The sequence below is a fragment of the Abramis brama genome (genome assembly GCF_963993115.1).
Source record: "Abramis brama genome assembly, chromosome: 1".
Lineage (NCBI taxonomy): Eukaryota > Metazoa > Chordata > Actinopteri > Cypriniformes > Leuciscidae > Abramis > Abramis brama.
The window spans coordinates 68,197,770-68,222,837 of NC_139963.1; the positions used below are offsets into that span (position 1 = coordinate 68,197,770).

General features: G+C 43.3%; 1 protein-coding gene across 2 annotated transcripts; it reads right to left on the reverse strand.

Annotated features, from left to right (window-relative positions):
* Positions 1-11,415: 11,415 nt before the first annotated feature.
* Positions 11,416-14,178, reverse strand: LOC311079302 (uncharacterized protein). 2 transcript variants are annotated; one of them, XM_084108578.1, is made up of 7 exons: positions 13,671-14,178; positions 13,231-13,329; positions 13,027-13,119; positions 12,398-12,609; positions 12,074-12,233; positions 11,895-11,982; positions 11,416-11,725 (listed from the first exon to the last, which is right to left on the reverse strand). In XM_084108578.1, the coding sequence occupies exons 4-7, from the start codon at positions 12,575-12,577 to the stop codon at positions 11,704-11,706; spliced, it is 450 nt and encodes a 149-aa protein (XP_083964704.1). In that variant the 5' UTR covers positions 12,578-12,609; positions 13,027-13,119; positions 13,231-13,329; positions 13,671-14,178; the 3' UTR covers positions 11,416-11,703. The 2 variants fall into 2 exon arrangements, with proteins under 2 accessions (XP_083964704.1, XP_083964703.1); XM_084108577.1 differs by lacking the exons at positions 13,027-13,119; positions 13,231-13,329; positions 13,671-14,178 and having other exon boundaries at positions 12,398-12,742.
* Between the last annotated feature and the right edge of the window lie 10,890 nt (positions 14,179-25,068).

Below are 25,068 nucleotides of genomic sequence, written 5' to 3' on the forward strand. Positions count from 1 at the left end.
GTGTGTGTGTGTGTGTGTGTAATGATGGTCACCTCTGAAAACCAGCTCTGCACACAGTCTCTCTATGTGTGTGTGTGTGTGTGTGTGTGTGTGCGTGTGTGTGTGTGTGTGTGTGTGTGTGTCTGTGTGTATAATGATGGTCACCTCTGAAAACCAGCTCTGCACACAGTCTCTCTCTGTGTGTGTGTGTGTGTGTGTGTGTGTGGAAGGCAGGTGTAACCATAGCAAAAGCTATGCGTTTTAAATCGATGCTCTCAAATCAGATATGGTTCTTTCAATGAGTAAATGTCTCGATGGCAGGAAAAAATAAAACAAACAATGTTTAAACTTCTTTTTTTTTCATTAACCAAAGGTAGTGTGTTGATTTAATTAAAAATCCACATATCACATATTTTAAAGGGGTCATATAATGTCATTTTTGTACAAGCTAATATGATTCTTTAGGGTCTAAATTAAAAGTTTGTAATGTACTTTAATTAAAAATTCTCATTAGTATTGTAAGAAAACACTAATTTTACCTGGTCAAAAACAGCTCTGTTTTCAGCACGCCGTTTGAGTGCATGTGTCTTTAAATGATAATGAGCTTTGCTCACCCGCCCTCTGTTCTGTGCGTACACTGTTTGTAACACAATAACCACAACGCATTGTTTATTATAAACATGGGATTATGAATTATATTGAGAACGTCATACATAGAAAACATGCCGTAATGTATCCTGAGAGTAAACAGCCGCATTCATCGTGAAGCGTACAGCAAGCGATTTGCAAAGATTAATATAAAGATTAATATAAAGGTTAATAAAACGTTACATTCACTCACTTCTTCTGGAGGTGCAGCAGGAACACGAATAGTTGGTAGTACCGATCCTTTTTTCAGGAGCAGCTTCTTAGTAAAACCAGCTTTATACTGACCCTCGTTTGTAAAGCAGTGAAATGATTCGCGCAAACATGAAAGCATTGACGTTGTGGGGAATATTCCCTTCGAAAACAAACTCAGCCACTGCGTCTTCAGCGGTTCGGATTTAGGAACATCAAAATAACTGTTGTGTTGTGTTCGTTATTACACCCAAGAACACCACAATTGCTTAGACGCCATTCTGCCCATAGACAGTGCTCCAGCTATCAGCAATGAACGCGCCGGTTGGCGCGGGCTATGATTGACAGCTCGCTCATGAGGGCGCGAGGGCTGACAGCTCGCTCACGCTCTTGACTGGGAAGGCAGCACTTTGGGGAACGGCGTGTGGGAGAATCAAGACCCATGCTGCACCTCGTTCCAGACACTCTCCGCCGAGATGAGACAAGTTCTTGACCGCGCCAGCACCGGGAGAGAGGCGGCCCGTATATTAGCGGAGCTCAAGCAAGGAGAGAGGTCAGTCTCTGACTATTCTATTGAATTCAAGACTCTGGCGGTAGAGTGTCAATGGAACGAGGAGGCGCAGTGGGACATGTTCCTGCATGAGCTGGCTGACCGTATCCAGAGGGAGATCTATGCCCTGGACCTGCCCACGTCCCTCAATGGGTTAATGGAACTGGCTCTTCGAGTAGACGCACGTCTATCCCGGGTCGAATGACGGTAGCTGCCTAGTCGACTGACGGAAGGAGCAGAGCATCAACGGTCCAGCGGCGGGGATGCGGTCAGCCCCGTCTACGATCACGAGCCCATGCAGGTCGGGCAAGCTCGGCTTACTCGGGAGGAGAAGGAGAGGCGGAGATCCCAAGGGCTCTGCCTATACTGCGGGGCATCCGGACACTTCGCCTTCAACTGCCCAGTAAAAGGGGCAAGCCCGACAGTAAGTATGAGGCTACTGTCGGGTGGGATCTCCGCCGAGAAGACCTCATCTACATCTACGCTCCTCCCAGTAAGACTAAGATGGTCAGCCCACGAGCACGACTGTCAAGCACTGGTGGATTCTGGGGCCGAGGGTAACTTTATGGACTATTCTTTTGCTCACAAGTTTCAAGTTCCCCTCCTACCACTCACCCGCAAGATTGAAGTTCATGCCCTCAACGGTCAAGACCTACCCAACATCTCACTCACCACCGGACCTGTCACGCTCGTCACGTCAGGCAACCACACTAAAACCCTTTCATTTTACATATTGGACTCCCCCCTCGCACCCATTGTTCTAGGACACCCCTGGCTTCTCAACCACAACCCCAAGATAGACTGGCAACAGCGAGCAGTGTTGGAATGGAGCACTAAGTGTCATGAGTCCTGTCTTGTGTCTGCCTGTTTGTCTGTTTCTGTCTCTGTGTTTCAGGAGGAGGCAGTGGATTTATCTAACGTGCCCGCGGAGTACCAGGACCTGAAGGAGGTGTTCAGTAAGTCTCGGGCTGCATCTCTTCCTTCGCACCGTCCCTATGACTGTGCAATAGATTTACTGCCAGGTACCACTCCGCCTAAAGGCAAGTTATATTCGCTTTCTGTTCCAGAGAGGGAGGCTATGGAGAAATATATTTCTGATTCTCTAGCAACGGGGTTCATTCGTCCTTCCTCTTCTCCAGCGGGGGCGGGGTTCTTTTTCGTGGGGAAGAAGGATGGATCTCTGCGACCTTGTATTGACTACCGAGGGCTGAACAGCATCACGGTAAAGAATACTTATCCTTTGCCGTTGATGTCTTCAGCCTTCGAGAGGTTGCAGGGAGCATCTATCTTCACTAAATTGGACTTACGTAATGCTTAACATTAGGCCTGTCACGATAACAAATTTTGCTGGACGATAAATTGTCCAAGAAATTATCGCGATAAACGATAATATTGTCGTTCTGAGACCATTTTCATTTAATATAATTATAATGGCATAATAATGCAGGTACACCTTTTCAACGATCTATAAACTTTTATTTCTAAAGAATATTAAACACTGAAAACGGAAAACATTTTAAATATCCAAAAAAATGAACAAAACAACCAAAAACAATAAAAGCAATGGACTCTTAGTGTCTGTTAACAAAATAAATGTTTGTTAATAAATAAAATGGATGTAAACAAAATTGCACTTCAAAAAATATTAAACATTAGGCTTTAGACATTAGGCATAAATAGTGATACATTCCATAACAGGCAAAACTGACAGTTAGGACCTTTGTAAACAAATAAAAAAAAGCCTCAACAAGCCATATCGCACAATTTTGCACTGTTACTCCTACTTTGTCCTCCTGTTACTTTGTCAAGTGATTGTGTACTGTCGGGAAGACGGAGACGCACTTTATTACGTGTGTATGCTACGCACTGAAAATACTTGGTTAGGATTAGGGGTGAGGAGTGCATGCGTATTACACGCCATAAAGAGCGTATCATATGCACGCAAAAACTATTTTTGGCGTATAAATGGCACGAGAAATAACATTCGTGGTACAGATACGCATTTTCATGTGATCGGGCTCGCTGTCGCAACTCACAACTAGCGTCTTCTCTCTCTCCCGGCAGTCGCCGCAAACAGTCCCGCCAGGGACAAGCGCCGCGGCGCCGCCTCCCCACACAAAGACCATGCAACTGACAAGAGAGTTCACTCCTCCTATACGCTAAAGAACCGAGAGTGGTCATCCAGTCTCTTTGGTAGAGAGAGAGAGACGAGGAAAACAAACAAGCATGCAAATGGAATTATCGCAGCCGGAAAAATTATCGAGCTAATTTTTTTTTTATCGTGCGATTAATTGACTTATCGACTATCGCGACAGGCCTACTTATCATTTGGTCCGCATCAGGAAGGGGATGAGTTGAAGACTGCTTTTAACACCCCCAGGGGGCACTTTGAATACTTGGTCATGCCTTTCGGTTTGTCCAACTCCCCAGCAGTCTTCCAAGCACTCGTCAACGACGTGCTGCGAGATATGGTCGACCAGTTCATATATGTCTACCTGGATGACATATTGATTTTTTCATCATCTCTCCAGGAGCACGTGCAGCACGTTCGGCGAGTGCTTCAGAGGTTGCTAGAGAATGGGCTTTTTGTCAAAGCGGAGAAATGCGATTTTCATGCACAGTCTGTTCCTTTTCTAGGTTACATTGTGTCGTCTGAGGGAATTCGCATGGATCCTGAGAAGGTTAAGGCTGTTGTAGAATGGCCAAGTCCAGATTCCCGTAAGGCCCTACAGCGGTTTCTGGGGTTTGCCAATTTCTACAGATGTTTTATTCGGAGTTTCGGCCAACTAGCTTCGCCTCTGACCGCCTTGACCTCCCCAAAGACTACGTTCAGGTGGTCAGACGCAGCTGAGGCTGCGTTTGCCAAACTCAAGAGCCGCTTTGTTTCAGCTCCCATCCTAGTTACCCCTGATCCATCACGTCAGTTCATGGTGAAGGTCGATGCGTCAGAGGTGGGGGTAGGTGCAGTGATTTCGCAGCGTTCTCTCACAGACGACAAAATGCACCCATGCGCGTTTTTGTCCCACCGTTTGTCCCCTGCCGAACGCAATTATGACATTGGTAACAGAGAGTTGTTGGCAGTCAAGTAAGCGTTGGAGGAATGGCGCCACTGGATAGAAGGGTCGGGGGTACCTTTTATCGTCTGGACCGACCACAAGAATCTGGAATATATTAAAACTGCCAAAAGATTGAACTCCAGGCAGGCTCGGTGGCCACTTTTTTTCGGATGTTTTGATTTTGTTCTCTCGTACCGCCCGGGTTACAAGAACATCAAACCCGATTCTTTATCGCGCATTTTTGACCGTTCCGAACGCCTGTCTACTCCCGAGTGCATTTTACCCGAGAATCTATTTGTCTCCACACTCGTATGGGAGATCGAATCGAAGGTCAAGATGGCCTTAGAAGGGGTAACGCCCCCGGTCGGTTGCCCACCGAATAGTTTATTTGTGCCGGAGGGATTAAGGTCTGACGTCATTCAGTGGGGGCATTGTTCCAGCGTGGCTTGTCATCCAGGAGTTAGTCGCACCAAGTTTCTGGTTAAGCAGCGATTCTGGTGGCCACGTATGGCTCATGACGTTCACAATTTTGTATTGGCTTGCTCAGTTTGCGCCACTGGTAAGACTTCCAATCGACCTCCTGATGGGCTACTTCAACCGCTGCCGGTCCCTTCGAGACCCTGGTCCCATATTTCGCTAGATTTTATTACCGGTCTCCAAGAATCCTTCCTCATGGAGCCAGCAACTATCTATGGTGGAGTACGGCCACAATACATTACCGGTGTCAAAAACGGGCCTATCGCCGTTTGAGTGTAGTGTAGGGTACCATCCACCAATCATTCCTAGTCTGGAGTCCGAAGTCGCGGTCTCCTCCGCTCACGCCTTCGTCCAGAGGTGTCATCGCACTTGGACTAGAGCCCGCGAGACTCTACTCCAAGTGGGAGTGCGCACCAAGGCCAAAGCCGATCACCGTATACCTATACCTAGGCCTTCCGTATATGTCGCTGGTCAAAAAGTGTGGCTTTCTACCAAGAACATTACTCTCCGCTCCATTTCTAATAAACTTGCTCCAAAATTTATCGGTCCGTTTACTGTCACCAAAATCATTAGTCCGGTGGCAGTCCGCCTCAACCTCCCACCAGTGTACAGGAGAATTCATCCCGTGTTTCATGTATCTAAAATTAAACCCGTGTTTTATTCTCGAATTAATCCGCCAGTCCCGGTTCCTCCACCGCCGCGACTCGTAGAAGGGGAACCATCATATTCGGTAAATCGTATTCTGGACACAAGGCGGAGGGGATGCAGAGTTCAGTACTTGGTGGACTGGGAAGGTTACGGTTCGGAGGAGAGAAGTTGGGTTCCTGCCAGAGACATTCTGGATCACTCCCTTATTGATGATTACAATCAACAGGTAAGGGAATCTGGGGACGCCAGGAGGCGTTCCTAGGAGGGGGGGTACTGTCACGGTTCATAAATTCATTGTTTCCTTCTTGTCTCATGTTTCTGTTGTTATGCGTGTATGGGTGTGTGTGAGTGGGCGTGACCGCTCATTCCAACTGATCAGCACTCCAGCTGATCCCATTCATCTCTCCAGCTGCAGCTCATTCACGCACCTTTAAAGCCTCACTGCACTCTCCTTTCATTGTCAGATCGTTGTTTGATGTCTTTTTGGTGTGACCCTGTTCCTGTTGGCGTTCCTGTTCGTGTTCCCGTTCCTGTTCTCTGTTCACCTGGATATCGTCTTCACTCGGATCATCACGTCATCACATCACTTTACGAACACCATCGCTGACCATCTAGTCCTTGTGTCACCAGTCTGCAGCTTCATCACCGGACATTTATGCTTATATTCAATAAACAGAGTTTTTACTTGCATACTTGCTTCCGTCTTCTGTAAACATGACATTATGCACATCAAGTCTGCATTTATTTGATCAAAAATACAGAAAACAATTATTACAATTTAAAATAAAGGTTTTCTATGTGAATATACAGTAAAGTGTAATTTATTCCTGTGATCAAAGCTGAATGTTCAGCATCATTACTCCAGTCGTCAGTGTCACATGATCCTTCAGAAATCATTCTAATATGAGGATTTATTATCAGTGTTGGACACAGTTGAGCTGCTTAATGGTTTATGTTTTTTTCAGGATTTATTATGAATAAAAAGTAAAAAAAAAAAAAGAACAGCATTTAATGCAAATAGAAAATTCTTTACTATTGTGGTGTAGTGTTTAATGTAATTGCATATTGACTCCACTAGAGGGCCACTGAGGGTTACAGGGGTTGTGGGAGTCAGACGGTGAAGTAGACATGTTTGAGTGCGTTAGCAGCAGTAGTTGCTCTGTTATTAATAAACATTCATTTCTGAGATATAACTCTCCGTGTATATTAAAGAAAGCAAACATATTGTGCAATTCAAAAGAAGGTTTAAAATGTCTGTATTAGAAAAGTATATAAATTAAGGTGGACATGGGACAAATGTCTCATTTCCTCTTCAAGAGGTTGATTTGAAGTACCATACAGTCTGTTTCTTGCCATTCTGTATAAATTTAAATTATTATTATTATTTTTTTATACTATATTGTGTTTTTTATTTTCAGATAAATGTACTTCAAAGGATTAAGTTTTTTTCTGAATAAGGATAAATTATGACATCTTGCAAGAGTAAACAGTAGCCGTTTCAAAGCTAGATGTGTAAAAGGGGAAGGCAAACATAAGTTAGCTTCTTCCTTCTCCTTTTTTTTCCCTTTCCCCATGGTTCTGACCAAAGAAGAGCGCTTTGAAATCTCCATTACGCATCATACCTGGGCTGCATTTTCCTTAGCGCGCTACAAAGACTCTTAAGGTATAACTTAACTAAAGGTTAGCTACCACTAAAGGTATACCATTGCTAGGCATCTTCAGGGCTATCATCCACTCGCGAGGCAGAGGCGCTTGCGCCCTCGTAGCAACGGCGCTGGTCGCGCTAGCTGTGCTAGCCGCTAGGGTGGCAGAGACGAAGATGTGCTTGGTGATGTGGATCTCAGCTCTCTTCATCTCCTGGTTGCAGCGATGACTCAGAGACTGTACGTGCGCGTTTAAGGTACCTAATGAACGATTGCTGCAACAGGGCCGAGGGCTGGGTTGGAAAATATGTGACGTCATTATGGTTTTTAATTTTAAATTTCTTTGCGGCTATATTACGTAAACGCTTATTATCCTAGGGTATCCTAATTAAATTAATATAAAGGGGCGATTTGTCCACAAATGGCTTAAATTAACAACTACTAGTCGACTAGAAAAAAAATTTAGTCGGAGGCAGCCCTTATTCCACATATTTTCGAACCAGGCAGCAGGCCATTCTGGGTTGAGCGAGCGACCCTGCGGAATGAGCGAGCGGAGCGGAATATTCAGAAATGCGCTCTCCGCTCACGAGCTCAGGGCTGGGTTTCCCGATAACGTTGTCTCTTAGCACGCTACGAACACTCTTAAGGTATAACTTTACTAAAGGTATACCATTTCTAGGCGTGTTCCCCGAATTATACATTAGAAAGCTGCTTAAGATAATCCTTCTTACGTGCGACGTTACCCGGCGCTGTCTGTGGCGATGCTGCTGAATTGGTTGATATCGATGGCTCGAGAATAAATTATTCTCTTGTTTCACTGGGTTATGCTAGATAGTGGTGTTCTTTATAAAAGAAGCACTTCAGAAATAGTTGAAATTACATTTATTAGGACTATTGGATATTATAAATAATAATCCAAACTATAATAGCCTATAATAGCCTTGCCTACAAATTTTAAAATTGTAATATATATTGCTGCCACAATAACCTTTTCAAAAATTGTACGTGCTTTCTTCTCTTTCCCATTTTTGTTCACTGAGGTGGAGCTGCAATGAAATATTGTTCTTGAAAATACTTTCCAGCATTTCAGTAATAAAAGTTTACATCTTGCGTACGGTGCTCGGCAGTGATCAAAAAGGATTTAAACAGTGAATTTTGAATCTCTTGTAAACTCAGAGATGTGGATTCAGACGGCAATTAAATTACCACACGCCCTGTTTGTCAAAAAACAGTAGGTACTAATTTGGACAGGGATTTTTACGCGGGTTGGGTGAGAAAAACACTGATATTATGGATTTGGACGGCACTAAAATCACCGACTTACCCCTGTGAATGTTTAAAATACCGGACGAGCCCATGATAAACAATTAGCGTCGAAATAGGACTTAACTGAGAGTAACCTATGCTTTTGTAATGGGATTAGGTGATTGACAGCAGCGTTTGCCTATCAGCAAGTAGTATCTTCCATTTAAAGTCTGATTTGCTGTTACCTGGTATGCGTCACGTCCGATTTCCCCGTTTGTTTGCTCGTGTTGACGGTGGTTGTAGTAGGTAAGCGTGCTATGTTTTAATAGGTGATAATTTTGAGAATGGTTGGTATGCATAACCTGAAATTGTTTGTATGTTAATCATAGTGCAGCTTTATGCTTTGGTGCTGGTGCCCTTTTCGTATTGCTTAACGTTCGTGGATTTGATGACTGTTCGCCTCTCAGGTATGTTTATTGTTATGTGCTCGTTGTATGGGGCTGGTATGGTTGTGTGGGCTTAACATTTCTTTTCGCGTACTAAATAGGCTAGGCATGATTCCCTGAATCTCATTGTGTTATCGGTGGGCATGACTGTGACCAGGGGCGCAACTACCCAGTGTCAGAGGTGTATGCAGCAACAAATTTGGCGCCGATTTTTTTTTACCAATGCATTACAACGGCACTAACCCAGCGCCGCCAATTAAGCAAAACAAAACAAAACGAATGGGCTGCCGATGTACATGTTTTAAGGGCCGTTAAGACAAAGAAAAAAAAAAAATAGCCTATTAGATGTATCGGCCCAAAAAGCACGTCGGCCCACCGGGAATCTCCTAGCCTACATGCGTGGACGTCACACTTTAAATCTTGTTGCCTTTGACCATCCACTTATTTAGCTGCTGGCGCATCAATTGACATGCCATCTCCTTTTCCCTCTTTCTTTTTCTATTTTTAGTCCCGACAGCTTTTTTGCTTGCTTTATCCAATAAGATAAAACTTAAACCTGCCTTGCCTATCCGTCTTTTTCGACTCGTACCTGCTCGCTCAGTGCTCACGGCGCCCCGCCTGCTCGCGATATTATCCACCCCTCTCTATGTCAAAATTAGGCTATATGATGGAATCTTATGAATATTCTACTCTAGCCTGTTAGTCCTCTAAAAAGTTATATAACATTGAGGAAATGCAGAAATTATTTAGAAACGCACAACAGCAGCTACGTATAAATAAAAAAAAAATAAATAAAAAAAATTACCATTGCTTTGGCGCCCCCCTAGTGCTGCGCTCCCCTATGCGCCGCATATAGCGCATACCCACTTTTTGCGCCACTGACTGTGACCAATCCGTGTCTATAAAGCGTGCTATTTGGCGTGATATCCTGATGGTAAGTGTTTAAACGTAACTATAATTGGGAGTGGGGATAGTATTATGATTGCTGACATCTTTTTTTGTGTTCGCTATAGGATTCTCCCTTTCGTTCTATGCTGTGATTGTTTGCTGCTGTCTTCGCGCTGTTAAAGTGCTGCAGTCTATACAGCCGCGCCGACGCGATCATCACCATTTAAAAGGGACTGCTCGTTTGGCTCTTATCGTGGCGTTTTAGTGCCCTGCTTCATGTTTCTGGCTTGTGTGGGAGGACTATTTAGTTCCGTCCGCTTGTAGGGGAGCTAAGCTGCCCTCTGTTTCTTTTTCTTTGATTTAAACTTTGTTTATTTCTTTTGTGTGTTTTCTATTACTTATAATTCTGTGAAAGTACAGTTTGTTTGGTTGAACTGATTTGCTTTTCTTTTTCTTTCATCTTTATTACGGTAAAACCGATTAACTGCTCATAGCTTGGGCTGCATGTTATCAACCATCTATTAGTGTAACTCTATTTGTGTGTGATCATCTACTGAATTCAAGTTGTTTTGTAGTAATCTCAGGTGACCAACTATTTGATTCTTTTGTTTTTTTCTGCTCATGTCTGTTTGTCATTGACATTCATTGCTGTGAGGACTGGCTTCATTAGTGATGTTCACATTATCATTTCTGTTCATTTCTATAATACCTTTATTCTTTTTTTATTCTTTTTTTATTTGTTTATTGCAGGAGCTGGGGTCCCACGGTTGGATTGCTCTTCCTTGTGGTGGTGGTTCTTCTTTATCTTGTGCGGTGTACACTTTGAGTGCTTGATAGTGTGATTAGACTGCACGGGTGTGCGTGGACATGTGCCTTGTAAAACCAAACTCCACATTGATTCCTGCTGCTGGGAGCACCAACCCTGCCGGTATTATTTAGTTTTTGTTTTACATACACATAACTGCTACATACCAAGTTGGGTTGTATATGTTTTTTTTTTTCTTTTTGTTTTGTTTGAAGTGGGGTTTCAGTGTCTCTTTTGCTTGATTTAGTGTCCAACATTTTAAATCATTTTTGTATTAATAAACATTTGTATTTTTGTACATTTACTCACGTCTCTCGTCTAATTCTATGAGGGAACCGAACCTGTGTGCTTTGCTCAATGTTTGAGTATTTTCCCTGGGGTTAACTCCTACCCAGCTAACAATTTATGGTTCCCAGAACGTTCTCAGAACGTTAGTTTTTGGTTGCGGGAACGTTCCCTTAAGGTTAGAGTTTGGTTAGGTTTTGGTTCCCATGGAAAGTTTTCTTAACGTTCAGGGAACGTTAGTTTTTAGTTACATGCAACCTTTAGGGAACGTTCCCCTAACGTTCTCTTAACGTTGCAACCTTTAGGGAACGTTCCCCTAACGTTGCAACCTTTATGTAACGTTACCCTAACGTTCTCTTAACGTTGCAACCTTTAGGTAACGTTCCCCTAACGTCATTTTTTTACATTCCTCTAACCTTTAAAAAACTTTAACAATTTTATTATTACTTTAAACTGTCTGTGCATGAGCAAGATCGAATTATATATTAGCAGGAATGAATAAGCAAACTTGATGGGATTTAAATATAATAATACTTTAATATACAATATAAAATTAACAATAAAAGGCCTAAAAATATAATACAAGAATCAGAATCAATTTTATACAGTTTTAGTATACAACTACCGGTATACAAATAAGACATAATATCAATACAAGTACAAATGGAGTGGGATGAAGAGTGCAAAGTAATAATGCAAATGTAGTGTGCAAGATGCATTTTGGAATGATAAAGTATGTAATGTTTAGGTGAATGGCCAAAGTGGCAAAAATACAATTGCTTTAATAAAAATACAAAACATAAAGATTAAAAAAAACAAGTAGAGCTCCATGGTTTTGAAGGCTCTATAATCCCTTCTCAGCTGGCCTAAAAAGAAAGAAACAAAACAAACGTTTATATGTCATACTAAAAATGAAAAGCAAGACAAATTGCCTTACTAACAACCCTGTTTTTTTTTTTTTTATGATCACAATTATTGATAGTTTTCCCATTCCTTTGATTATTATGAACATCACATAGACGAATTTCAATTTACCGTCTGTGTGGGGCAAACTTCAGCACTTGCCCAATCAAGTCCTCCACGTCTGCTGCAGTCAGCGCAGGGAAGTTTTTCTGGGAGGCCGCTAGAGTAGAAGTCAAAATGAAGCAAAGTTACAAGTCAAATTAAAACCTCCAAGCTAAGCAAAATACTGATGTTAATGAAATAACACATGCCTGTTATAACCCTGCAGATTGTCAAATCCTGGAAGGCCTTCTTTGCCTTTCTGCCCCGCAGACTATAATGTTTCAGCACGTCGTTGGTTGCCACTCGCCGTAGCATGCGACGGGTGGCAGTACCTCTGGTCGAACCTCCAAGGGTGGTCAGGAAAAGTTGCTGTAAAACATAGAAATACAAATTATACATGTAGAACAAAGTAGATAGCTTGTACAATCTCATTTTGTAAGAGCCGTCAGTTCAGTTATAATGATATTGAAATTATGCAATTATATAGTGTAATCTTAAGGCAGGATAGGGCAGGACTATGGCCACTTAATTACCATTTTGTCCCTCCTCTCCTGTGGACCGAGACTACTGTCGAACTCCTCCAGCTCTGTGACTGTTGAGCAGGGCGACAGCAACAGGTCATCGACTGGAGCAGAGGGAGATGACTGGGAGCTCCTTAAGAGCATGAGCAGCTCATCCATCTTCTCCTCAAATGCGTCCATCCGCTGTGCCATGCGGGTAATGGTACTATCTGATATGGTACATTCTGTAAAAAAGAACAAAGTTGTCAGTCACTGAAATATGATTGTTTTGCTTCATCAAATAATTATTCTGTTTAATAATTACCTGATATGAGAGCCCTTGCAAGAGCGCCATCATAGTTAAGTTATACTAAATATAGAAAACAATCCTCCCTCTCTTTATATACAATTCATATGACAAATTGCATAATGTTACATGTAAATTGTCTATGTTTTTACTGCACAATAATATTTGTGGCTGCTCACTGCATAGGGCACAGAAATATATTATATTTCTTAATGTTACAAGCCCCGCGCAGAAGGCCAAGTAACGTTAGAGAGATAAGACAGTTCTGCAAAATAAGTGCATCCTATCTTTATATGTATACATAACTTAATAAACCAAACTCAAATAAAAGTAAACTCATAATGAACACTATAACCTTGTAACTGGAGTCCATTTGAATCGAATTAAACGCATTTCAGTCACCTCGTGTGTTACAGCGTTCACAAAATGGCGGACAGTCTGCATAGACCTATATTCAACATATTCACAACCCCGAACGTCATTACCCGTATGTCAATATCTGCGGTATGAACATTACAGATCTCGTGTGCATATTATCAAGTTGTTGTAACAATAGTACCTGCAAAATAACAGGACAAATTGATGAAACAGGAGCCACCGCGTCACGTCGCACCAAATCCTCAGCAGATGTGAGGGCGCAGGCGCACACACACAGCTCCTAATACGAGAGTCCTCCTTTCAGTTTTCAAAATTGTCCCGGTTTCTCACCACAACAGACTATATTCTTACACTAATCCTGTAATGATTTACTTTCAAGTCCCACATCTCCACATGAATAAAAATAAACTTTTGCTTAATGTATAACACCTTTACAAAAAATGTAATTCAGACCAAACGAATAAGCAGGCTATCCGTGCTGATAACGGCTAAATGGCTAACGTTAGCTACGTTGTTTGCCAAACCAAACGACCAACTAGCCTCGACATCGACAATATACAGATAGTAATTTAATAGGTAACGCAACACAGACAATGTGAATTAGACATGTAGCGTACATACCTTTTATTATTTTTTTGCCTCGGTGGATGATCAGTCAGGTTCTCTGCTGTGACGAGCGCTCGGTGTGTGGACTCTGGTGGTGACGATATGATGACGTTCGAAGCAGAAACAACCCACGCGCTGGGTCAAACGATATAATGTTGGGTTGATGGATTTTGACTCAACACCTTTACAGTCTATGCTCAACACATGAGTTGCACAAAATAAACCAAATTCCATATTAATAACCCATAATGGGTAAAGAATTTCATAACCCAGCATTTTTTAGAGTGTAAATCAAGTGACTGCAAACCTTTTATATGCTACTTAAATGTAAATGGAGCTGGTTTAAATAAAAATTTAAAAACCGCACTCAAAAACAACCAAAAACAACCAAACGGGAACGTTGTGTGGAGGTACAGTGCAACTAGAGGAGAACGTTTTAGTTGGTTGGTTCCCTAACGTTCCCTAAACGTTAGTTTTTGGTTTGGTTCGAACTAACCTTTAGAGAACCATAAACTAACGTTCCCTAAACGTTAGTTTTTGGTTTGGTTCGAACTAACCTTTAGAGAACCATAAACTAACGTTCCCTAAACGTTCTGTGTTAGTGGGGTAGGGTGGCGTAGTCGGACTTTCTTATTAGTAAACAACTTGGGCTCGTGTCTCAAATTACACCGCCCCGCCACACTTTCACTGGCCTTTAAAAGTGCTCTTTTATTAAATGAATAATATAATATATAATAATAATATAATTAAAATTCTAACAACAATCAGTGTGATTGACAATTTTATTCTTTGCATGAAAACACTTGAATTAGCCTAATGAACACTGTCTGGGTGTATTAAAACTTAAGAATGATATTCGTATAGACCTGCAACAGTGATAAGGTAAAGCTAAGAGTGGTCCAGACCAACCTTCCGAACGTATGACTTACAGAAGGTAAGAAACTAAGAACGTTTGGGGAAACACGTATTAACAATAAGGTACAGCTTAAGGTGTAACTTAAAGATGAACTGAACTGACAGAATCAACATTGATAACATGTTGTTTATGACAATTAAAAGTAAATTACACAAAAAAAAAAAATTAAAAATATCAATATAGCTTCTTTAAAAAGCAACACAAAAATTGCGTTTGTTAGTATAAGAACGCTGGCCATTCTGATGACGTCACTGGAATGGTAGGATCTGCGAAGGTATATAGGCAGCTGCAGCTGCAGGTCCTATACACACGAAAATTAGTCATTTTGGTTACGCATTTGAGCCTGTGAGGGACAGGCCAGTAGTTCCTGACTACCACCACAAGGAGGACGATCAGTTTCAGGCTCCACCTACAGTACAGGATCGTTTGGGGGGGAAGTGACTGGTGTGGGCGCGGGCGCCGCCGGAGCATGGACACTGCACCGGAATCGATCTGTTGCAGAGAGGTCAACCTGGAACATTTATTTTTGAAATGCGATATGGAATTAGACCATATCGCATATCGATATAGTTCAAATTTGTGATCCTTGCTCCCCGCGTCCCCGCTCCTCCTTTTCCACTCTGCGTGCGTGTTTAGAGCATGTTATGTGGCGAATCATGAGTACTTCAGAAAACCCAGCACAATAGGAACTACCAGGCAGTGACATAAGTGTACGCTGAAATAAAGTCTTTCACCTCAGAAAAACGGACTTTCTTGTCCTGTCAGCCGTTATCCTGTTCTCGTAGCGCACACTCTTCAATTGCACGCGCAAATGCGGCGGTGCGCGCTGTATCGCCTCACTGTATATAAAGTGCAAAAGAAACTACGAGCATGCAACGCCGTTACGTTGTAAATTACACGAAATAAAAGTAATGCAGGTATGATCCAGATTGTATTTGCAATGTACATAGTCAATTATTAATGGAGCAATAGTGGTTCATGGTGTTATAAGAGGGAAATGTGGTGGGAGGTTGGAGGGCTGTAGCCTGTCATGCACTCTCATTTATTGTATACAAGCACATTATGCATTTTAATAGAGACTGCTTGTATATGTTGTGTGCATTTAAGAGAAAAATACTAAAACATGAGGTACTGTGCGTTTTAGAAAAGGCAGATAAATGGCAAATGTGATTGGACGAATTCATCCAATGGGATCACTTGTTAAGTTAGCTGCAAGCAAAATGTTAAAATCAAATACTGCACGGCCGGTTACTGCACAGATACCTCTTACTATGGACCTAGCAGCTAACGTTAGTTCTGCGAGTTGAACTCCCTGCATCAACAATGTTTCCAGACACGATGAACATCAGCTAGCTTCAGGGTGAGTAGAGGGACATTGGATTCTGTTTACAGACCTGCTGCGGTTTAGTTAGCTGCTAGTAAACGCATTATTATCGATCTGTGCTATCGTCGGAGTCATGATTTATGATGTATTTATACAGTTTATATGGTCGGAGTGGTGGCTAGCTTGTGGAGTTTGACAAAAGTGCTTCCAACGTGTTTAGCTTCTAGCTCTTTACCTTGGTTGGATCGTTTGGTATCTAGCTTGGTTTTGTTACTCAAGTTCAATTTCAGTGAATACAGAGTGTGTCAGTCTCACTTTTGTTGAACGCTATAAAGCCTAACGTTACACGTTATATGTGCGTGTAAGTGAATAGGTATATGTTTTGTGTATGTGACAACGTTACATCCAGCCCTTTGCTTAGTATACTTAACAGCATGATAACAGTTAACATACTTCTCTGTCCTCTGCCTGACGTGAGCGTTCCAGCCTCAGACTATGTACATGCTATGGCTGCTCTGCTTGTGTTGGTTAGCAACAGAGTATCTTACCATTCCAGTGACGTAGCGGAATGCTGAAATCCAACATGGCGGCGCCCGTGTAACAACAACAACATTTTCAATGTACCATTTTATCCCTTTTAACAAATTCTGCCATTTTAATAATTGTCCCAATGAGAATAAATAAAATACATCTGTTATTTCACCTTTACTCAAATTTTCAGTTCAGTTCATCTTTAAGAACGACGTAGAGTTAAGAAGGTTTCGGGAAACCAGCCCTGATCGGAACAAACCCGACCACTGTCTACTTGTCTGCTGAACTTGTGCAGAAACATTAAAATAGACATAACCAGCTTTTTAAAATTGTTTTTAAAACTAAACATTTAGACTATTTTAGCACAAATTATGAGCTTATTGACGTTTTTTATAATTCTTGACAAAGGTTGTTTTTTTTTTGAAGAAAAGTTTTGGGTGGGCCTATACCCGTCAGGCCCACCCATAATGCCGTGCCTGGCGCGAACAAAAAAATACCCTAATTGGCCCATAAGAAACATAAAAAAAAAAAAGCAGATGATTGGGTAGATTGAACTTGAAGGAATGTAAAGAAAACACTGTTGGCTGTCTCAGTGTGTGTTTGCCAGTTCACCGTAGTTGCGTGTGGACCATGTATCATGTATGGCACAAAATAAATTTTTAGGGGGGGCCTCACACAAAGAGCAGCCTAGGGGCCCCTGACCACCTTAATCTGCCCCTGACTACAACTATCGCTTTTTATCAATTTAGCACATGCTTGCTGAATAAAAGTATTGATTTACTTTAAAAAAAAAAAAGCAAAAAAAAATTCCTGACCCCAAACTCTTGAACGGTATAGTATATTGGTACAAACTATTTCTATTTTAAATAAATGCTTTTTTTTTTTTTTTTTTACTTTAGCACTGCAATTTTTCTCATTTAGACTACAGTATCAGAGGGATTTCCTCACATATTTCGCATCAGTAGGAGGCCTGCACATGACATGCAGGAGTGCCCAATCCTGCTCCTGCCGATCGACTGTGCACAGTTCATCTCCAACCCTAATCAAACACACCTGAAGCAACCAATTAACGTATTCAGGATCACTTGACAATTAAAGTCAGGTGTGTTTGATTAGGGTTGGAGATGAACTGTGCAGGACAGTTGATCAGCTGGAGCAGGGTTGGGCACCCTTGAAGTAGGCTAAATCGTGCGCATGATTTACTTTTTTTTTTTTCTTGTATGTCATGTGAGCAAAACTATTCCTTATTTCACTGTTATGTCATTTATTTCCATGATTTGTCATGGCCCGGACTTCACAATTCGAAAATCCCGATATTTCCAGGTTTTCCATGACCGTGAATCAAAGACACGCCAGAAACACACACGTCTGTATAATGTCACTAATGTAATGTTATATGTTGTGCGATTGTGGTTGGGAAGCCCATTACCTTCCCTAATAATTATAAGTGGGTCGTAAGCCAATTGGCTGTCACCATGGGGATATAAAGGGCGATAGACCTGTGCTTGAGGTCTATGTCACTGTAGGAAGTGAAATTTAAGAGTTATAATGTTCTATGACTTTAAATAGGATTTGGGATAATATCGCGAGAACGCGCCCCGTGATTTAGATTGGGGGAGAAATCAATCTGCGCAGTTGTGATAGTACAGAGGAAGAGATGAGATGCACTCTTTAATCGGCTGCGGCCATTCACGATGTTGCCTCTGAATTGTTCAATAAACAAGTGTTGTCATCACCGGAGCTCCTTGTCAGTGTCCTCCCTACAGTGGTGATAACCCAATAAAAAGGAACGAAGCCAAGAACCCACGGAACAGCGCTGGGTAAGAGAACTAACGTTAAAGGATAACTCACGCGCGTTACACTGGTGGCAGCGCCGGTTGGCTTGTTTTCTGTTGGGACGCTTGTTTTTTTCTCGCATTGAACGACGTGGATATCGCCGCTTTAACCTGCAGAGCCGTTTAAAGACTGATTAGTTTTTTTTTCACGTGCTCTTTTTGCAAGTTCGGATTACGTGCATTCCCCTCGCTTAAAATGGCGGACGACGAGAATGATGCAGCTGCAGTGCAGAGAGACAGACACGCTGCAGATGAAGCAAGTTCACATCTGCCATTTAAAATTGATCTTCCTGCTCATTTTTCTGGAGATGGTAAAGAGTCTTTTAGTGCATGGATACAGAGATTTGAAGTGGCACTAAATGTCTCAGCTGCACCACTGGATAAGGCCAAACTTCTTCCAGTAAAGCTTACTGGTTCAGCATTTGCATACTGGCAGTCTCTCTCCCCCGGGGTGAAAGCTGACTATGATTTGACTAAAGCTAGTTTGAGCACTGTTTTTGGACGTACAACTTTTTTGGCCACATTTCAGACTTTTTTGAATGCTCGTCCCCGTAAACCACAAGAACCTCTTGAAGTTTATGCTGCTGAGCTCACAAATCTAGTGACTGAAGCATTTCCTCTGTACGATACAGCAGCACGGAATTGTGAAATTTTTCGCAGATTTGTGACCGGCTTAGATCCATCACTCCAACTGAAAATCCATGAGCACGGGGCTGTAACTTTAGACAATGCCTTGAAAGTGGCCACTCAATGTGAACGTGCTCAGTTGGCCATTAGTGTTGCTAACCCTTCACCTGTTATGCCTGTGACAGTAAATTCACAACCATCGGCCAACACAGTGACTGCAACTCACATCACTGAACTAGCATCAGCCATTGCTGAACTCCGAACGGACCTGCATTCCTTACGTCAGTCTCACCTGCGACGAACTGATGAGCGCATGGACCAGCTCTCGCGGCGGATTTCCAGCCTTCAGGATGATGTGACGTCTTCCACACACTATCCACATCAGACCTGCGCAGCCGTGGACTATGACATCACCGCACGCCATCGCCAGCCTGATTGGGACGATCATCAGTACCGCCTGGACGATCATCATTACCGCCGGGACGATCATCATTACCGCCGGGACGATCATCACTACCGCCAGGACTGCTGCTGCTCTTCACAACGTACACAGAGAGGTCGACAGCAACACCCTCAGGATGACTGGTGTCCTCCACGACGCTACCATGGCCGTTCAGAAAATGACCGAGCACTTCCAAAGGATGACTTCTCTTGCCAAAGACAGCGCAGCTACTCCCCTTCCTCCCGCAGTCGTGAGTCACAAGTTTCTCACACTACACAATCTGACCAATACACCCCCCATAAAAATCATTATGGTAGCTCTAGCTCTGACCGCTCACCTACACGAGACCGCCGGCCTGATTTAGAATATGAACACAGAACCCGTCATGCTCGTTCACCCTCACCAAGGCCACAGTACAGAACTTCCAGTTACCACAGACACAGCTCTCCATCGCCACCCCCCCATTCCCAAAGTTCGCCAAGATCACCCACACGACATGTACATTTCTCCCACTCACCACATCGGGGAAACGAGTAGAAGCTGTCATTGGGGACCAAATGCCAGCTTCATCCCCAATAATGGTCCACTCTGGTACAGTTAGTCTTAAATCTACTCCACCTACACCATTCATTCAAATTGCACTGGCGGGTACCGAACTCCATGCTTTGGTCGATACTGGGTCAGGTCTCTCTCTCATTACTGATGACTGTCGGAGATCGATCCCAGTTTTGTCTACCCAGCCTATCAGTAAGTCATTTGTGTTAGCGTCATCTGTAACTGGACAGTTATTGGACATAATTGGCTCTGTGATAGCTCCCATACATATTGGAGATGTAACATTTTCTCATGTTTTCCATGTGGTACGCACAGCTACGCATCCTGTTCTAATAGGATGGGATTTCTTAATTGAACACACCGTCACTATTGACATACCACATGCAAGTTTACAACTGTATAACACGTCAGTTCCTCTTTCACCACCCCAGTCACTGATTCCAGTACAGAGTTCTGCTGTCAGCGTCGCTCAGGTGACCATCCCGCCTATGTCAGAGATGGCAATCCCAATTTCTGTCAGAGATAATGGTGTAGCGAATCCTTTCACAGACACGTATGTTGGTATACTGGAACCTCAGACCCCTCCAGTTGTGACTTTAGGTGTTGCTCGAACACTGACATCAGTTCAAAAGGGAAGGGGCATTGTTAGAGTGGTTAACCCGACTAACGAAACGGTCTCTCTTGAGGCTGGATGTCCATTAGGTCAGATTTTCTCTGTCACTGGCAGTACACTTGATGAGTATGCATTAGTCTCAGCTGTGACTACTTCCACAGAAGCTGTCCATCCAGTGCCTGATGTGCATTTGGAGGACACACACTTAAACGCTGAAGAACAGGCACAGCTCAAAAGCCTGCTGACAGAGTTCGCTAACATTTTTAGCTCCCATTCTCATGACTATGGGAAAACCAACCTGGTTGCACATAGTATCAACACGGGTGATGCTGCTCCAATAAAACTGCGGCCTTATAGAACGTCACCAGCTACTCAGGCAGTATTACAACAAGAGGTGTCGAGGCTTTTGGACCACAACATCATCGAGGAATCTCACAGTCCGTGGTCAGCTCCGGTCGTGCTTGTACGAAAAAAGGATGGCACACACCGGTTCTGTGTAGATTACAGACGTCTCAATGACGTCACGATCAAAGATTCACACCCTCTTCCTCGGGTGGATGATACCCTCGATAGACTTTCTGGGGCCAGAGTGTTTAGCACAATTGATCTAACTGCTGGGTACTGGCAAATACCACTCAATCCAGATGACAAAGAAAAAACGGCTTTCTCCACTGGTACAGGCCTATATCAATTCCGTATGATGCCAATGGGAATCTCAAATGCCCCGCCCAGTTTCCAGCGCTTAATGGAGCTTGTACTTCGGGGTCTGCACTGGAGTATTTGTTTAATCTACTTAGATGATATTATCGTCTACAGTGCTGATTTCCCACAACACCTTCAGCATCTGCGGGAAGTTTTTCAACGATTTCGTACAGCTGGCCTCAAACTTAAGCCGTCCAAGTGCCATCTGGCATGTTCTTCTGTTACTTTCCTGGGCCACCGTGTTTCGAGTGCCGGTGTCGAGCCAGACCCATCTAACATAGACAAAGTCAAGACATGGCCAATTCCAACATCTGCCACACAGGTCAGGGCTTTCCTGGGTCTGTGCTCATACTATCGTCGATTCATTAGACAGTTTGCACGCACAGCTGAACCCTTGTACCATCTCACACACAAAGGAGTATCATTCTCTTGGTCGGCAGAAGCAAATGAAGCTTTCAGTGTACTGAAGCAGGAACTGACGTCACAACCAATTATGGCATTTCCAAATTTTGCAAATCCCTTTATCCTTTACACTGATGCTTCGCTTCATTCACTGGGTTCTGTTCTTTCACAACAAGTGGAAGGAAAAGAGCATGTCATTGCATATGCCAGCCATGTGCTGTCTGCCTCTGAAAGAAAATGGTCTACCTTTGATCGGGAATTGTATGCCATTGTGTGGTCAGTCCGTCATTTCCGACACTATCTTGCTTGTCATCCGTTCACCATCGTTACTGATCATAAGCCTTTGGTCGGTCTCAAGAAACTCCCTTTAGATCATGATCCTACAGGTAGACGAGCGCGTTGGGCTATAGAATTGGACCTGTATGACTGGCATGTCATTCACCGTAATGGTGCTAAACACCTTAATGCAGATGCCATGTCTAGGCGGCCAGAGACCGATCCTCTGGAACTGGACAGGTATCTTCAGAGCGACACGTCGACTGTCTCGGCAGCAACTCAGACCACATCAATAGCTTTGCAGGCAAAACCGATGTCGGCACACTCCCAAACACTGCCCATGGACAAAAATGCCCCTTTGCCCATGCTTGTTCCAAACCACACAACATCAAATCTGGTTCAAATCCAAAGTGATTGGAACGTCATGGGGCAACAAAAGTCAGACCCAGATTTAGCTGTTGTTTTCTCTTGGATGGAAACAGGACGTAGACCACCCTTATGGAGGCTACGTGACGCTTCATCATACCTCAGGAAACTGTGGGCACAGTTTAGCCGCCTCGTCATTCATAATGGAGTGTTATGCAGACATTTACGCAATTCCTTAGGTGACAATGCCTTGCAAGTTGTCATTCCTACATCGCTGATTCCTGAGATCCTCAGTCATGTCCATGGACACCCTTCAGTGGGTCATTATGGTTTGGCCAAAACGTTGGATAGAGCCATGCGGTCCTTTTACTGGCCTTACATGTCGTCAGACATTGCTAAACATTGCTCCCAGTGTGCTGCTTGTCAGTCAAGGCGTTCTCCTGTGCCCCGCCTTCAGGCACCACTCATTCCTATCTCTCCAGACCGTCCATTTCAAATAGTGGCCGCAGACATAAAAGAGTTGCCAATGTCTACCAAGGGTAACCGCTATGTTCTAGTAATGATGGACCTGTACACAAAGTTTGTCAACCTCTACCCATTGAAGGATCAAACGGCTGTCTCAGTAGCAGGCTGCATCTTTGACCACTACATCCCACAACATGGTGTCCCTGAGGCCCTACACTCTGACCAGGGCAGACAGTTTGAATCTGACCTCATAAAGCATCTTTGTAACTTGCTATCAATCAAGAAGCTTCGTACGTCCCCTTATCACGCTCAATGTGACGGGGCTGTTGAGCGCTTTAATCGTACTCTGAAAGATGAACTTTCCAAACATCTTTTCGCATCGGGCACAGAGTGGGACGAGCACCTCCCGCAGGTTGCATTGGCTTATAACACCACCAAGCACACTAGTACAGGATTGACACCCTTCTTTTTGGTTCATGGCCGGGAGGCACGCATTTCCCTGGACACACTGCTCCAGGATAATAATGCTCTTAGTACAGCGACAGCGGGCACACCAGCAGCATATGCCAACAAGCTGCGCAAAAGATTGACCTCTGCTTACCGTTCTGCAACTGCTTACCGAGACAGGGCACAAGATCAACAACGCCTGAACTACGATCGTCATTTAAAATACACTCCTTATAACCGTGGTGATTTGGTGTTAGTGGATGATCCTGCCCACCGCCACAACAAACTGTGTCCACGTTGGGTGGGCCCCTATGAGGTTTTGCAACCAATATGCCCCTCTGGTATTTCCACCCCTGTTAATTTCGAAGTACGGGATGTATCCAAACCATGTGCAAAAGCAAAAATAATTCACTACAATCGCATGAAACCTTACATCACAGACTCAAAGAACACACACGCCCTTACCCCCCCTTCCTCCCCTGTTAAACCGAATACCCTGAATACATTATCAGGACTCCTCCCACCTCACATTACACCGGTGCCACCGGGACTCCCTGCACCCCAGGTTCCATTGGAGCCCACACCATTGCCCCAGTTGCAACCTCACATTCAACGTCCTAGCACCCCACAACCATCCAGCTCTGCGCAAAATGCACAGGACAGCCATGTTACCCTGAACCCTGAACTGCCTCCTCTAACACTGTGCACACCTGAAGCTGGACCGTCAACAGGTGCTTATGAGGTTCCTGACACTCCAGTGTCTACTCGGGATGTGCTCCCTAGGACACGTCGGTTGCCTTACCATTTGAAGGACTTTGCACTTTACTGATTTGCTAAATGTTCTTTGTTCTCATGTGTTCTTTATATTAGGTGCAAAGTTAAATCAATGGGAATCTTTATTTAGAGCATGATTATATATATAATTATATATATTGATGCCGTTAGGGGTCTATTTGAGTTATATGTTTTAGTATTGCTAAACATGTTTTTGTTCATTTCGACCCCTTTGATACAGATGTTGGGAAACATGTTAAGGAAGAAAAATTGTCTTAAGAACTATGTTATAGAAATGAGGACATTTCTTCTTGGGTAAGGGAGTATTATGTAGGAAGTGAAATTTAAGAGTTATAATGTTCTATGACTTTAAATAGGATTTGGGATAATATCGCGAGAACGCGCCCCGTGATTTAGATTGGGGGAGAAATCAATCTGCGCAGTTGTGATAGTACAGAGGAAGAGATGAGATGCACTCTTTAATCGGCTGCGGCCATTCACGATGTTGCCTCTGAATTGTTCAATAAACAAGTGTTGTCATCACCGGAGCTCCTTGTCAGTGTCCTCCCTACAGTGGTGATAACCCAATAAAAAGGAACGAAGCCAAGAACCCACGGAACAGCGCTGGGTAAGAGAACTAACGTTAAAGGATAACTCACGCGCGTTACATCACTAACGCTGTACTGCGGCTGCGTCCGGCATCAGGTGTGGACATTTGAGACAGGTATGAGCGCTTGGTGACTTTGTGAGATTATCTTTTAAATTTAGTAACTAAATGTCGCCGGTTGCATGTTTTCTGCACCATAGTATGCTCCGATTGCTCGACTGCAGCGTATGGTTCGCATCAGCTGTTCTGTTTCTCGTGCGGGTCTCGCACTGCTGCTGTCTCTGTGTGTGTGTGATTATGCACGTGTCATATTCGGCATCGGTGTGTCTAATAGGCGTTTGCTAAGTTTTGGATAGTGAAGACTCAAATCTCATCATTTAATATTGTCTCATCATTTTAAAGTAGTTTTTTTCCTTGGTTAGTAGTATAAAAACCAAGCCTTTTTGTCCGAAAATCAGGAAGAGATGGAAATGCAGAGAAGATGACTGAGAAGCTGAATCAAGACCTTTGCTTGGTCCATTGTCTCTTCCT

Coding starts and splice junctions, on each gene's coding strand:
- LOC311079302 (XM_084108578.1), bottom strand. CDS start 12,577: ATGGCACAGCGGATGGACGCATTTGAGGAGAAGATGGATGAGCTGCTC. Junction 12,234..12,397: donor AGGAGAGGAGGGACAAAATG/GTAATTAAGTGG, acceptor TATGTTTTACAG/CAACTTTTCCTGACCACCCT. Junction 11,983..12,073: donor AATCTGCAGGGTTATAACAG/GCATGTGTTATT, acceptor CTTCTACTCTAG/CGGCCTCCCAGAAAAACTTC.